This window comes from Ambystoma mexicanum, chromosome 6q (assembly GCF_040938575.1).
Source record: "Ambystoma mexicanum isolate Mex_15411 chromosome 6q, UKY_AmexF1_1, whole genome shotgun sequence".
NCBI lineage: Eukaryota > Metazoa > Chordata > Amphibia > Caudata > Ambystomatidae > Ambystoma > Ambystoma mexicanum.
In genome coordinates, this window is record NC_090937.1 from 95060330 (window position 1) to 95074270 (window position 13941).

Consider the following 13941-nt stretch of genomic DNA (forward strand, 5'->3'; position numbering starts at 1 on the left):
AGGAACGTGGCTTATGCATAATGTCCAACTGGATGGATTTACAACGATAAGTAAACTCGCCACATGTCCGAATGGAGGTAGACCTTCCGTGGACTTGCTAATAGCCATTTGAAACAGCAAAGGACAGGACATTAATTGCATAATTTGTGATATTCCAGGAATCCTTGTTGTTAGATGCGTAATTAGAAATCCCAAGAGGTTTGATCTTAATTAATATCTACTGGATCCTGTCGAACAAGAGCATCCTGCCATTCCTTGATGGTCTCTCGACAATCTTGACGGAAATATACATCTCCTCTGACGATGATCTCATTATAATAGGAGGTGACTTTAATGCATACTGTTCCCCTTCTGTTAACAAACAGCAAAATCAAACACAAACAAGACTAACAGAGAATTGTGGGACACTTGGTTCTACGACTGGAAAATGATAATCCTTAATGGTGAGCAGCGATTTCGTCCCTGCCTTCCAATGGCCAAATGGAAAGGCCACTTCTACCATCGATTATATCATAGTTTTGACAGAACTGTATCATTATTGTAAACAGTTTAATGCTGTATATATTAAACATAGCGATCACAAATCTCTGCAGGCCGGTTTTATGGTTGGCAGTTCTTTTATTAATAATGTGTATCCTAATTGTCGCCAAGTATATATATATTTTTTTAATTTAATTTGGTTGGTTGAGAAAATCAACCTTTCAAATTACAAAAGATAAAAACATTCCAGCTCAATTCAGTACTAGTATATGAAAATGCAATTCATTTTACCCAGAATACAAGCATCAACATCAACAGTCAAAACAGTTAAAAGTATGACCTAACTGTGTTTTATAATTTAGCAAGAGGTTTGAGGAAAAATCGTGTCCAAAAAATGGACAATTGTGATTTTTATGGCTAGACTAGGTGAGGAAAATAGTCGAGGCCAGATGTCAACTACAGGAAAGTTATTCAAGTCATCAAAGAATTTACCAAAAAGAAGTGTTCGTAAGGGAATAAGGTAAGAGCAATGGACAAAACAGTGCTCTAATTTTCTCTTTGGTTTGATATCCTGCAGAAGCGACAAATATTTTCTTCTTGTGTAATTAATTTCCTTCTAGCTAGAACATCTAAAGTAGGCCAAAGATTTAATCGAAAACGAAGTAGTTTATTACGGAAGGTGGATGATGGAAATTTTAGTAAATAATCCGCAGTGCTCCTATCGGGCTTGTGGCCGAATGTTCTGCGATCAAAGTCCTTATATCGCAAACAATTAGATTGATTGCTACACCAATCATATTGCAAAATTTTGATTTAGGCACGGTTTTGGTGAATTAGCAATGTGTCAAGATCTACTGATGCGTCCGCCATAGCGTCTAAAGTAAAATTACACCAGCTCTTAGTAAAAGCGAATTGCTGAGACAATAAATGCCACGTTACCAAGGATATCTGGCTGAGTAAAAGATAGCAAGCATTTTCGCAGGAAGGCACAACATTTCCAAATGACATATGAAAACATCGATACAGACCCCAGCTCAAACCGAATTAGAGGAAGAGGGGTTCTGTTCGGAAGATGTAATACTTGTTTCCAAAAAGAGGCCTCCAAGTTGTTCCATAATGATACATTTTTCATAGGTAAAGATTCTGCTCCATAAGTAAGCATTGGAATAACTTTTTGCTGATAAAAAATGAGAACAGGTTTTATTGAAAATTTGCCAAACTTACCCAACAGGATTTTTGCTTGTGAAATTAAGGAACGAAGTTTACCACGTAGATTTAGTTCGTGGTCAAGACTGGGAACAGATGTTGAAATGAATAGGCCCAGATATTTATATTGTTCAACATTGTCTAACACTACGTTGTCTATACTCCAACTAAAAGGTTTAATCTTCACAGTCTGGTACGCTTTAAAGAGAAGTTTTTGAGTTTTAGTTGTGTTAATCACGAGTTGATTATACTTTACATAGATATCTAGACCATTTAATATTTTTTGTAAACCTATTGGAGTTTTTGAAATAAGAACACGATCGTCAGCATAAAGTAAATATGCAATTTTATGAGAGCCCAAAGAGGGAGCATCGCTCTGGATGTTATTCAGGATTATTCCAAGATCGTAGATGAATAAATTGATTATTATCAAAGCTAGAATGCAGCCCTGTTTGAGGCCTCTGTGAGTGTAAAATGTTGACGTGAGGGCACCCGCCATGGACAATCTAACTTGCATTGATGTATTAGTATGAAGCAAAACAATTAGAGAAACTAAGGATGATGGACACTGATATTCAACTAATTTGTTGTACAAAAGCAGACGATCTATTGAGTCAAAAGCGACTCTGAAGTCCACAAAAGCTAAATACAAATTTTGTTTCCTGGCGGCATAGTCAGCCTGGAGCATGTGTAAGGATATAATGTTGGGTATAGTGCCTATGCCAGCAACGAAACCTGTCGCCAAGTATCTAATCAAGGGCACCGAGTAGTAACCCTCACAAAGCAAGGGAAAAAAACGAAACTCTAAATTAAGTCACATAGTAGAACTTGGTCATGAAGTCGTAATAAAACATCTATGTGCTCCCGGTAGCTATGTCAAATTCCTCTGGGGCTTAGATTGCCCTCAAGCATAAAAAACGTAAAAACCTAAGCCCAATCTACATTACTTTGATGAGGAAACCTATATAAAAACCAGCTCAATAAAAATCTACGAGCAATTAAAAAAGGTTTTGACAAAAAAAACATGAAAGGGGGAAAAAAGAACTAAGCAATAGATACCGACGCTGCAGAGATTAACACGAAATATTTGTGATGGTCAAATTTTCTCCAAGCCCTCTTACCGACAAAGTCAAGAACCTTTTGGCTGATAATTAACAGCCAAACTTCCTCTCAAGGGATGCAACAATCTTGCCTCTCATGGGTAGAGTATTTTCGAGAGACCCCTAACGCTTCAATACTCGCCCTAACAGCTAGCAGGCAAAAAAATTAACTGGGCCCTTGCTATATCTAAAGTGGAAATAGAGTAATCGAGATGTAGAGCGGCCGGTCCAAATGGTCAAATGAACATGATCTTAAAATCAGACACACCAACCTGGTCCAACATCTTATGCAGCCTCTTTGTAAACATCATCAAAAGCCAGTGGTCGAAGTGGGCAGGAGCAGTGCTCCTCTACATTTTTTAATACACTTTTACTGTTCCTATATTTTTATTTTAAAAAGAAACCATTCCAGAATGGTTTCATTTTAAAATAAAAGTGTAGGAAGAAGTTGAAACTTTCACTTTCAGTGCACTGCACTGAACATTTGCTTAAGCAGCAGGTGCATGTGTTTGGGGGTTTGTGTTGTGCGTAGCAGGGGCGTGGTGATATGTTTGTTGGAGAACGGAGGCAGGCAAGTAGGGAACATAGTTCCAATACGTCTTTTAGTACACTTCAACCACTGTCAAAAGCAAATCATTGCCTGAATCTTGGAGGTGAGCTATCGTCATACCCATTTATAAAAATAGAGACAGAACGGACCCCAGTAACTATTGTCCTATAGCCCTCCTAGATTGGGATAGCAGCATTTTCTCAGGCCTAGTGCTTAAAGATCTAGTGAAATGGGCCGAGAGCAGAAGGATTCTTGCTAAGCAACAGACTGGATTTCAGAAATGTCTCTCCAAATGGCTTAATCCTTTATAATTTAAAAGGTCTTGGTGTACTCACCAAACTAAACCCCACATACATTGCTTTGAATGACCTCACAAAGGCCTTCAATTTGGTGAATGGAGCCACATTGTGGGCCAAATTAGGAAGATTAAATCTCAGAGAAGACCTTTCTCCTGAAATAACTACTGAAAATGAGGTAAGGCAAGGGTGTATTGTAGCTGCATACCTTTTCAATCTCTTTCTGGCAGACTTGGCAGACTTTCTACTAGCACACGTGCTTGCATTCCCCAGTATATGCAAAAACCCAGTGCACTTTCTAGCATTTGAAGATGACGTTGCCTTGATAGATCACACAGCTGTTGGATTACAACATCTCCTAAAGGCTATGGAAAAATATGCAGACGAAAAACAAGTTAATAATGAATCCTACTAAATAGAACATAATGATTTTTGGCCAACAATCAAAAGGTAAAAAAGTCCTGAATTGGTGTATGAAAGATTGCACTTTGCCAGTTGTAAAAATGGCTTCAATCTTAGAACAACACAGTCGCTGAAAGATCTGACTGATGATCTGGAGCTAAAAGTCATTCAATACATAAGTCAACAAAACTACTGAAAGCTTTATGCAGATTCTCGTTGTTACCACTGCTAAAGTTCTACAAAGGGAAGGTGATTCCAGCAATATTGTACGACATGGAACTTAATCCAAGCACACGCAAATTGAACTGGCCACTGAAAGTCGAATATGAAACAAAACTCTATGTTTTCCCATGTCCCTTCCCATAGCACGTCTCAGATACAAATTGGGTTTATACTCTCTCCAATCACAGTTTGATTGGAAGATACTACTCATATATAGATCCATGTTAGATCCTTCCAAACACTCCTTGTATGAGAACATAAGAGACCACACAATCTTACATAAGAGTGAGTTCTTATCCCTTTTAAAAAGAGACGCTGACCAAATCTCACAGAGTTGTGAGGTAAAAAGTGACACTGGGATTGAAAATCCACACGAAGTAAAGCACTCTCTGTTAAGAACCGATTGGATTACAACTAGTGCTTTTTTCTGCGACCTCCAAACTGCCAAAAAATTCAGTGTTTGTGAAAAATCAGTAAATATGTACTTCCATATTTAAGAGGATTTCCTAATCCCCAAAGGCCTGCTGAAATCCTACAGTTTCATTTAAATTTAGTGAAAACAAACAAAACCATGAGAATATGGCATGAATTACATCATAAGGTAAATGCGATCTATGTGGCGAAGGGTATGTTGAAGATATTAGACATCTCTTAATAACCTGCACAGCCACACTCCCAATAAGAGAAAAAGATTTCGCGAGATTTGTGCACCAAACAGGGTGGCTCAGACTTTTGGCACAGGCTATCGGCTGGTAAGGAAATCTTCTTGTCAGCAGAGCTTTTGAAATTGCACAGTGAATTGAATCTTGTAAAAATCTCCCTGTGAATAGAACCAATGAAATGCAAATTTATTTATTCTTCTATCCTTTGATTGACTATCTGTCTCATGATGAAGTACTGCCACTTTCATGTCTGTTGCCTACTAATAAGAACTGTGTAAAATTCACGTTATAACTAAAAGCACAATAAATAAATAAATACAAAAATAACTGCGGTTATGATAGAAAAATAGATCGGAGTGAAAGTGCGTCATACGAGAGTGAAAGTGCGTCATACGAAAGGATAAGTGTTGGGGCAATGGGAGAGGGGTAGGGAGGGAAAAAGAACTTAAGGTGTTTGGGTGAGCATGTCACGAGGAGAGTGGCACTTGGTGAGTGCCTGGGAGAGCAGGGAATAGTTTGGGATTTTGCACCCTTTTGACGGATAACTGTGGTTATTTTTGTGCTTTTACGGATAACTGCATTTAACTGTAGTACATTGATAACCGCAGTTATGGGGAAAATTTCTATTTGTTTTAAAGTGCATAAAAGAATTGAGATTGAGACAAGAAAAGGTGAATTTTACAGCTACAGTGAGGTAGGTGGTAATGGGTGTGGCTGAAGGTTATGGCTACTGGGTTACTTTAAGGAACCGAATGGTGCAATATGGCAAGTGGCCACAGTGAAAGGCCATGGCTAGTGTGACCAAAAGAAACCTAGTGGTGTGGCCATGGCCGCCGAAGGCCTGGGCCACTAGTCAAGGCCAAAGACCATGGCTAGTGTTTACAAAAGAAACCTAGTGGTGTGGCCATGGCCGCCGAAGGCCTGGGCCACTAGTCAAGGCCAAAGGCCATGGCTAGTGTTTACAAAAGAAACCTAGTGGTGTGGCCACATCCACGGAAGGGCAGGGCCACTAGTCATGGCCAAAGGCCATAGCTAGTGGGCCTTCTGAGAAACTCTATTGGAGCAATATGTAGAGTGACCTTGGCCAAAGGACGTGGGCCCTGAGCATAACCGAAGGCCATGGCTAGTGGGGCTGGAAGAAAGCTATTGGGGCAACATGTAAAGGGGCAACTGCCAGAGCCAGTGGTCATAGGCGAAAGCCATGGCTAGTGAGCGCGAAAGAAAGGTAGTTTTAAAAGATAGGTCCTGGCTTGTGGTCCCGAAAGACATGTATAGTTGGCTGTGGCCACCTAGTGAGTCAAAAAGAAAAATATTGGTGGAACATGTAGAGGGAACATTGCACCTAGTGGGCAACATGTCAAGGGGCCATGGCCGAAGGCCATGGCTACTGTGCCCAAACGAAACCGATGGAGCAATATGTATAGTGGCCACAGCCAAAGGCTGTGGGCAGTGGGCATGGCCAAAGACCATGGCTAGTGGGTCCAGAAGAAAGTTATTGGGGCAACATGTAAAGGGGCCTCGGCCGAAGGCCGGGGCCAATGGTCATGGGTGAAGGCCACAGCTAGTGAGCAGGAAACAAAGCTAGCGTTTCAAAAGATACAGTGGGCCCGGACAAAGTCAGCGCTCACTGGCTATTGGGCTGAAAGCAGGGACGTCATTTAGGGGTTACCAGGGGTTGCAGAGGTCTCCCTTGCTACCCCAGTGTTCTCTCTTGCCACCCCTAAAAAAAGTTAAATTAGAAAAAGGGTTTTTTTCTTCAACATAAGCCCCTGGGCTGTGGCTAGCGCAATGTCTGTTTCTGGAGTGGCTCTCTTTCTTGTTCAGGCCTCCTAAAAAGCAGTGTAACACTTTGAGCAGTGACCCTAAATAAGGAACAAAAAAAAATTCTATACAATAATTGCTGGACTCATTAAAGGTTTATTTCAGGCACGTTTCAGGGGGTTAGTCAGTTCTTAGACAACTCAACTCAGCCTTGCATTCTCTGAGGTCGATAAATGAGTACCAACACAGGTTGGGTGATATTGCATGTATATTTGTTCTAGAGAAAGTGCTTAAACGCAAGTGCTATATAATAACACATCATTATTATTTGACCTTGGACGTCTGCTTGCATTCACAGTAATTTGGTAGTATGGGCCTATTCACACTGATATTAATGATGCATATAATGATACATATGGTGATCCATTCTTGTATGAAATGTACATCATATTATAATGATATCGTAACCACATGTTTGTAGTGCATTTAGGAACAATGTTATGTGATGCCACTTCCTGTATTGTCAAGGGGTGAAAGGGTGTGTTCCATTGCTTCCCGTGAAGTCACTTCGGGGTGGGTCAAATGACATCACTTCCTGGGATGTCATCAGAGGTCAAAGGGCATGTGATGCCACGTCGGTACTCCTGGTATTTTGGTGAAATGATGTCCCTGCCTGGAAGACATGTCTAGTGGCCGCAGCCAAATCCCGTGGCCACCTACTGGGTCTAAAAGAAAGACAAATATGCTCAGTGGACACAGCCAAAGGTCGTGGCCTAAGGCCGTAGCTAGTGACCTGTAAAAAAACGATGGTATCGCAAAACCCTTGAAATTCACTGAAAAAACTTTAGTTAAAGTGTAGTTAAGTTGAGCAGATTTAACGCAACAAAACCCTCGAAATTCAGTGGCTGTGAGAAGTCATGACCAGCTTAACTCGGCGCGTACCAGTTGATGTCCCCCATAATGCTCTGTCCCCTATTAATGCCATTTTGTATGTCACTGTGACTCCCAATTCCTTATAATATGTATGTGCTCATGTTAAGCTGGTCATGACTTCCCACATCCACTGAATTCAAGGCTTTGTTGCGTTAAATCGGTTTGACTTAACTACACTAATTAAACCTTTTTCAGTGCATTTCATATTTATACATATGTAGTACTTTAAATCTATGGGGATAGTTTTACATTGGTAATGTGGGCCTAAACAAAATAAAGGAAACCTCTTAACCAAACTGCTGTTTTAAAATAAAAAGTTACAGCACTCTTAATAAAGAATTCAAGGAATCACTGCATTAATATATGTTTCCACTTAGGAATCGTTTTTCGTGTCTTAAGTCTTTGGATGCAATTGGCTGACTAATTGAGGCTGGAGATATAGGTCAGGATTATAATAATGTGGCTTCTAGTAGACCTGTCCCCCTCTAGGCCTCAACTGCATGATCACTGTTTATCTACGATGTTTATGCAAGAGTCCTGTGCAGAGCGGTTAATGGGCTTCCTGCTCTGGCACAGCTGGAAATGATACCTTTGTTAATGGTCAGTCCCTAAGTATCATTAATTATGTGTTAGCCTCAATAAGATGGTGTGAATCTATCCTTGGTTTTGCAGTATTATGGAGGCCTGAAATTGACCACAATCCTTTACTACTCACCTACGCTTCTCGTTACACAATGATTGGGGCTTCTCTCGAATATTCAGCATGAATTGTCAGGGGCTCCAGAAGACTGCTTCGCTGGAACCCCTGCAATAGAAGCTTACTGCCTTCTAAGGTGTTGGTTGCTACATGATCAATAGTGCTGACTTGTACGAATCCTGAGTCAGATACCCCGACAAGTCTATCCGCTTTTGAGGAATTTTCTATGATTTGTATGCATATTTTTTAGATACACCTTGCAAGATGGCAGCAGAACTATCAGAGGTTGTGGTCTTGGCTATCAGCTGACTATAAGTTGAACACAAAAAATCTTCTAGTGGCTTTAACGCGACCTTCAGTTGACTTGGACTAAATTCAGCATAGGCACCACAAATTCTAAATTGATCTGTCCGTTAGAAGGTTGGAGCTTGCCAACAAACATTGGAACTCCCTATGCGAGTCTGTTGGTATGTCTGATTCAAAAACCTTTTGGAATTTTGTGTCCAGAATTAGTGTAGGGTTGGATACTGGGTTCAAATTCTCCTTTGCAGCCATATCTCAGAGGAGGTCTGAGTCAAACACTTTGTTGTTTTATATAACTCTAAAGACACTCTCTCTGAGGAGAGATGTATATGCCCTTATGAGGCTGAGGGAGCACGTCTCTCTCCTGTTTTCTCTGGAAGAGCTTGTTATTTTGAGAAGGAAGAAATCCTGTAAAGCTCCCACTTTAGACAGCGTCTCTATTGACTTATTCTCTTCCCACAGTGAATAATGGTGTCCTATCCTAGTACAGGTTTTTAATGGAATTTTTATTTCCACTTTTTATATTCCAACCAGATGGAAATTGGGCTGATTGTACCAAAGGGTAGCAAGCCTACTCCATCGTCCTATTGTTCATTAATGTTATTGAATGGAATCTCAAAGCTATTTTCAGGACTAATTTTGAATCATTTGGAGGAATGGTTTGAAGACAATAGTATTCTCTGTGATACCCCGTTGGCTTTTCGTATGGGAAAGGGGACCATACACCAGTGTCTCAACATATATTTGGTTTTAGCTGAGTATACTGTCATCTTGAAGTCCCCTGTCTATGTGGTTTTTTGGATCTTAGTTCTGCTTTTGACTGTGTAGACAGGAGACTTCTTTGGGGAACCCTTGATGTGATGGGGTACCCAAACCCTCATGTTGTAGGCATTACATAACAACTCATTGGTTTGGGTCCAGTATGGCCCAAGTGATGAAATAAGCAAGCAAATTAACATTAACAGGTCAGGGCTGTGTTTTTGCTCCAATTCTATTTAACCTCTCTGTTAATTGTCTTTTATCCAACTTGGAATGTTTGGAAAGTGACGTTCCTCATTGCGGGGCCACGAAACTGCCAGCCCTCCACTATGCTGATGACGCACTATGCTGAGGATGCTGTTCTCTTGCAAGGATTCCGAGATTTCTACAGGTGTGGGTTGAAGGCTATTCTGCAAATATGAAGGCTAGATGTTTAAAGGTCAGGTCAACTTGGACAAATGTCATGTGATATCTGCCCCCCGAATCTCAGTTAAAACACCTCAGATTGCATTGGATGGCCCCGACTCTTCCATGCAGCTCCTTTTTTGACTACCTAGGGCAGGGGCCGGCGACATTTGGCTCACCAGATGTTTCAAACCACAATACCCAAGATATCGGGCTTTTGACTATTCTATTTAGGGATTATTGGAGTTGTCGTTCAAAACTTCTGAAGAGCCAAAGGTTGCAGACCCCTGATGTAGGGCTAAGATTCAATAGTAAATTAAACTGGGATGACCATAATGTTAAGCAACTCTTAAAATGCGATAAGCAGTTAGTGGCATTTTTAGATTTACCAGGATACTATAGCATGGCAGCTACGGGTGTGCAATCTGGTGCTACGAGAAGTTACCGTGAGACAGTGGGACTGTCTTCAGAAAGTGGAATCATTTTTTGTCACACGTATTAATTGTTCCCTCTTCAACCCAAGTCTATTCCACGAGCACAGAAATAGCCTCTATATACATGATGGACAGCATCTGTTTAAGAACTGAGTTTAGAAGGCTTTATGGGACGGTCAACAAGATACTCTAACCAAACATCTGAATGACAATATTATTTCAACAGATGGGAAAGTGGGTTGGTAATCACACAAAGTTTTTATTAAATCACCCTGCTGTGGCTCCTTATTTTGAGAATCCTGGAATGATTAGTGGCATTTCCAAAACAGAGTTAAAAACAAAGGCTTTGCATCATCTCCTGGAGGCTTTTAGAGGGGATGCTATGCTTTTGAAAGCCCAGGTGAGAGTCTATGTTATGTTGTGTTATCTTACATTTGTATGGCGCCCACTTCTATAGTTCATGGCTTCAAAGCGCTTTTTGTCAGTCAGAGAAGCAAAGGGCAAGCATGACAGAAAATTGAGTAGTGGTAGGGAGGAGCAAAGTCAAAGTCGATAGCTGGGATTGGGGCGAGAGATAGGTAAATTGCTCAGGAAGGAATGAAAGGAAAAGGTGGAAGAGCTATGAGTACAATTTAACCAAATTAATCGCGGGACTCAACTGTATTCTATGGGGCGCTGCACTGAAAGGAGAGAGAGCTGGAGAAGAGATGTTCGCTGCGCTGGGGGTTCATCTGGAATCTACTCACTGCATGGTTAGCTGGGGCATGTTGAAGCCATGGCCAAGAAAACACAGGCGGGCAAAGCCCTTCTTCTTACTTTCCTAGGGCTCCCAACAACATTCGTCAGGCATTGTAATACATAAATCTGAATTTGGCAATGTTGTAACAGCACCCTGATAAGCGAGCAAAAACCCCTCACTTTTGTTTCCGCCTTTATTTATGTCTTTGTTACCACAACCCTAGGCTTGTGCGCACAGTGCTTGAGAACAGTAATCCTCTCTATGACTTAGCCGTGGTTAGACGTCTGAGCCTTCCACAGTGTCATGGTGAGCCAAGGCATGTAAAACAATGCCCAGGAAAACACAGCATGCAAGGCCCCTCTATTCACTCCCGGGAGTGCCAAATGGCCACAAACAGACAGGTTTTATAGATGGGAAAGCTGGAATGAAATATGGGCTCATTAAATTGAGGCGGGGATTTCAAACACAGCTTCTTTGAAGCAGACGGCCCAGTCCCGCCTTCCTGGAGGTTCCCGAGTCCTCCTCGTTATAATGATGTATGAAGCAGGAATCCTCTTAGGCTGAGGCTGGCCGCTAATGGGAGATCATTTACCTAATCCAGCCTTTGACTAGCCTTCTCGCTGCATTTACTGTGTCTGGTTAATAGGTGAAAGTTAGGTCAAAACAGAGGTGTGTGGTCTAGCTAACAGATTAGATTTCTAGTCTCATGGTAGCGTCAAAGACGCTTGGGAATTAGACATTTAAAGCATAACATTGTAATGAAGTCTCAACATAATATAGCATGACCTAACCAGCTATTATAAAAAGAAACCACCCTCATCTCCCCTGTCCCCTCTCCTGAAGGAGTGAATGAGTACAGTAGCACTCAGATACATTCTCGTTAACGTGCATTTAGCTTTGGGAAAATAACACATTGATCCCAGCCGAACAAGACATTACACAACATGTTTCTTCAGCTTAAATCATTGCATGCCATAGCACAACATGACACAGTGTAGAATACCAAATGTAACCGAGTGTAGCACTTCAAAAGCGGGCATCACATTCATAATGTAGCTCAGTGCAGGCATATAGCAAAACATATTGCTTGGCATCCCAAACAAATATTGATGCAACCCAACAGAAACAGCACCGCAAAGGTAACGTTTGACACACACAAAGGTTCACACTCAGGCACACACACGTCATGCTCACACCGACACACACACACACACAAAAAAATGTTGCTAGTACCTGGGCATTTCTTGACAATTCATGCCAATGATTTGTCTACCTGGGCATTTGAAGGCCAAACCTGATAATGCTGCAAGTACTCGGACATACATTGCCAACGCCTGCCAAAAGATGCGAGTAGGTAGAGATACAATGGTAATACCCAACAAATGCTTAAAAGGTTCCTATACAAAAGTCAAAATGATTGGTTTTTTGCCACTGCTTGTTCGAAGTTTGCTTATTCCTGTACCCTACAATGTTTTGTTACTTCCCAAAACTATATGCAATTCAGTTAATAAAAAAATCATGGCATACGTACTTGACATCCACCAAAATGTTCTTGTCAACAATTTGTGGGCGGCACATAAAGCCAGTCTTCAGCTTCACTTTGTAGCAGATGTTGTGAAAGCTGAGGGTGCTTCCGCCGCTCATTTTCTTTATGCTAGAAGAAGGCTCTTTCTTGATACGAAAGCGATTTTTAGTTGGTTCGGTCATTAGGATTGTGCTATGTTCCTGGACCTCTGACATCTTTAAAGTATCACCCTCCTAGAGAAAACAAAGAAAAAAAGAACAATGGATTACACTGAAGTCAATTCAGATACCAACAGACATTGCATGATTGCAGTGTGACAAGCTCTAACAAAAAGTGAGTGATAAAAAGACTGGTCTCCGCACCAAGCACACATCCACTGGGACCAAGCAGATTAATTCCTCTATTCTATTTAATTGTGACAATCCCAAACAACAAATACAGCACTTCCATTCACACCAGCAGCAGGCACTTCCTGTCCCAAACTGAGGGAGCAGGCAGCATGCCCACAAGACACAAAACAATGCCGGAGCAGCATGGTAGCCTATAGCCACATATGGCAGCAGCATGACATAAGCATGCAGCACATTAAGCACCTTGTTGCTGCACCACTTGATCGTAGCTGTGGGCCTCACTCACAACCCATGCTCAGATTGTTCAGTGCAATTTCCCAACTAACTCTTAGTACTTACATTTTTCAAGATCCATCCAACGCACTGCACACCCCAAGTACCCCTTAGGATTTTGGAGAGTGGGCTATAGAGGTAAGAGCCATTTACACTATTGTTGTACCAGGCCCATCCCAATCTCACTTGCCTCCAGGTATAAGCAACCTCATCCACCTTCCCCACACCGTGCAAATACAACACAACCAGGTGCAAGGTCTAAAATCTCTCTGCCTCCCTAATTGCCTTTTCTTCTGTCCTTTACAACATCATAACCGGCAGCAAACACAACTGCCGCTTCTAAGCAAAAATGTTGGACACTCTAGACAGCAACGCCATTCTCCCTTTTCTTGTTATTCCCCAGCACCAAACAGAGCTGTACGCTCATCAACAAGCCTAATATCTCTTGCTGAGTAATCACCATTACCAAGAAACCTCAATCATCTCTGCTGAGACATTCACCGTCAATAACCCCATCTCCCTTTCCACATTATCCAGGATAGTTAAAAAGTGCAACCCTAGTACAGAATGAAAATAAGGTGACTGCACACAGAGGATCAGCGCTAACGTTGCTGGTCACATGCATGCAAATTGCATTTTTCACAAAATATCCCCCCTCAGAATCACGGTAGAAACATACTGACTTTGCACAATGGAGAATAAGGGCATGAATCCCTCAAAGGAGACACAGATAGGATCCGTTTTAGGTAATAAACAACCATTCAAATTTTGCTGAGGTATTCACTGACTTGGGTAGAGCCTATTTTACCAGTATGTTGGGCGATGGTGATGCTCTAATTAGCCA

The 13941-nt window shown here is 41.4% G+C and overlaps 1 protein-coding gene across 1 annotated transcript in view; it reads right to left on the bottom strand.

Moving 5' to 3' along the window:
- LOC138515171 (broad substrate specificity ATP-binding cassette transporter ABCG2-like) overlaps window positions 1-12689 on the bottom strand; it is an 861659-nt gene extending 848970 nt beyond the window's left edge. The window contains exon 1 of the mRNA XM_069630157.1: window positions 12481-12689. Within this exon, the coding sequence (XP_069486258.1) occupies window positions 12481-12689 (209 nt within the window). The remainder of the gene's footprint in view (window positions 1-12480) is intronic.
- Window positions 12690-13941: the final 1252 nt, after the last annotated feature.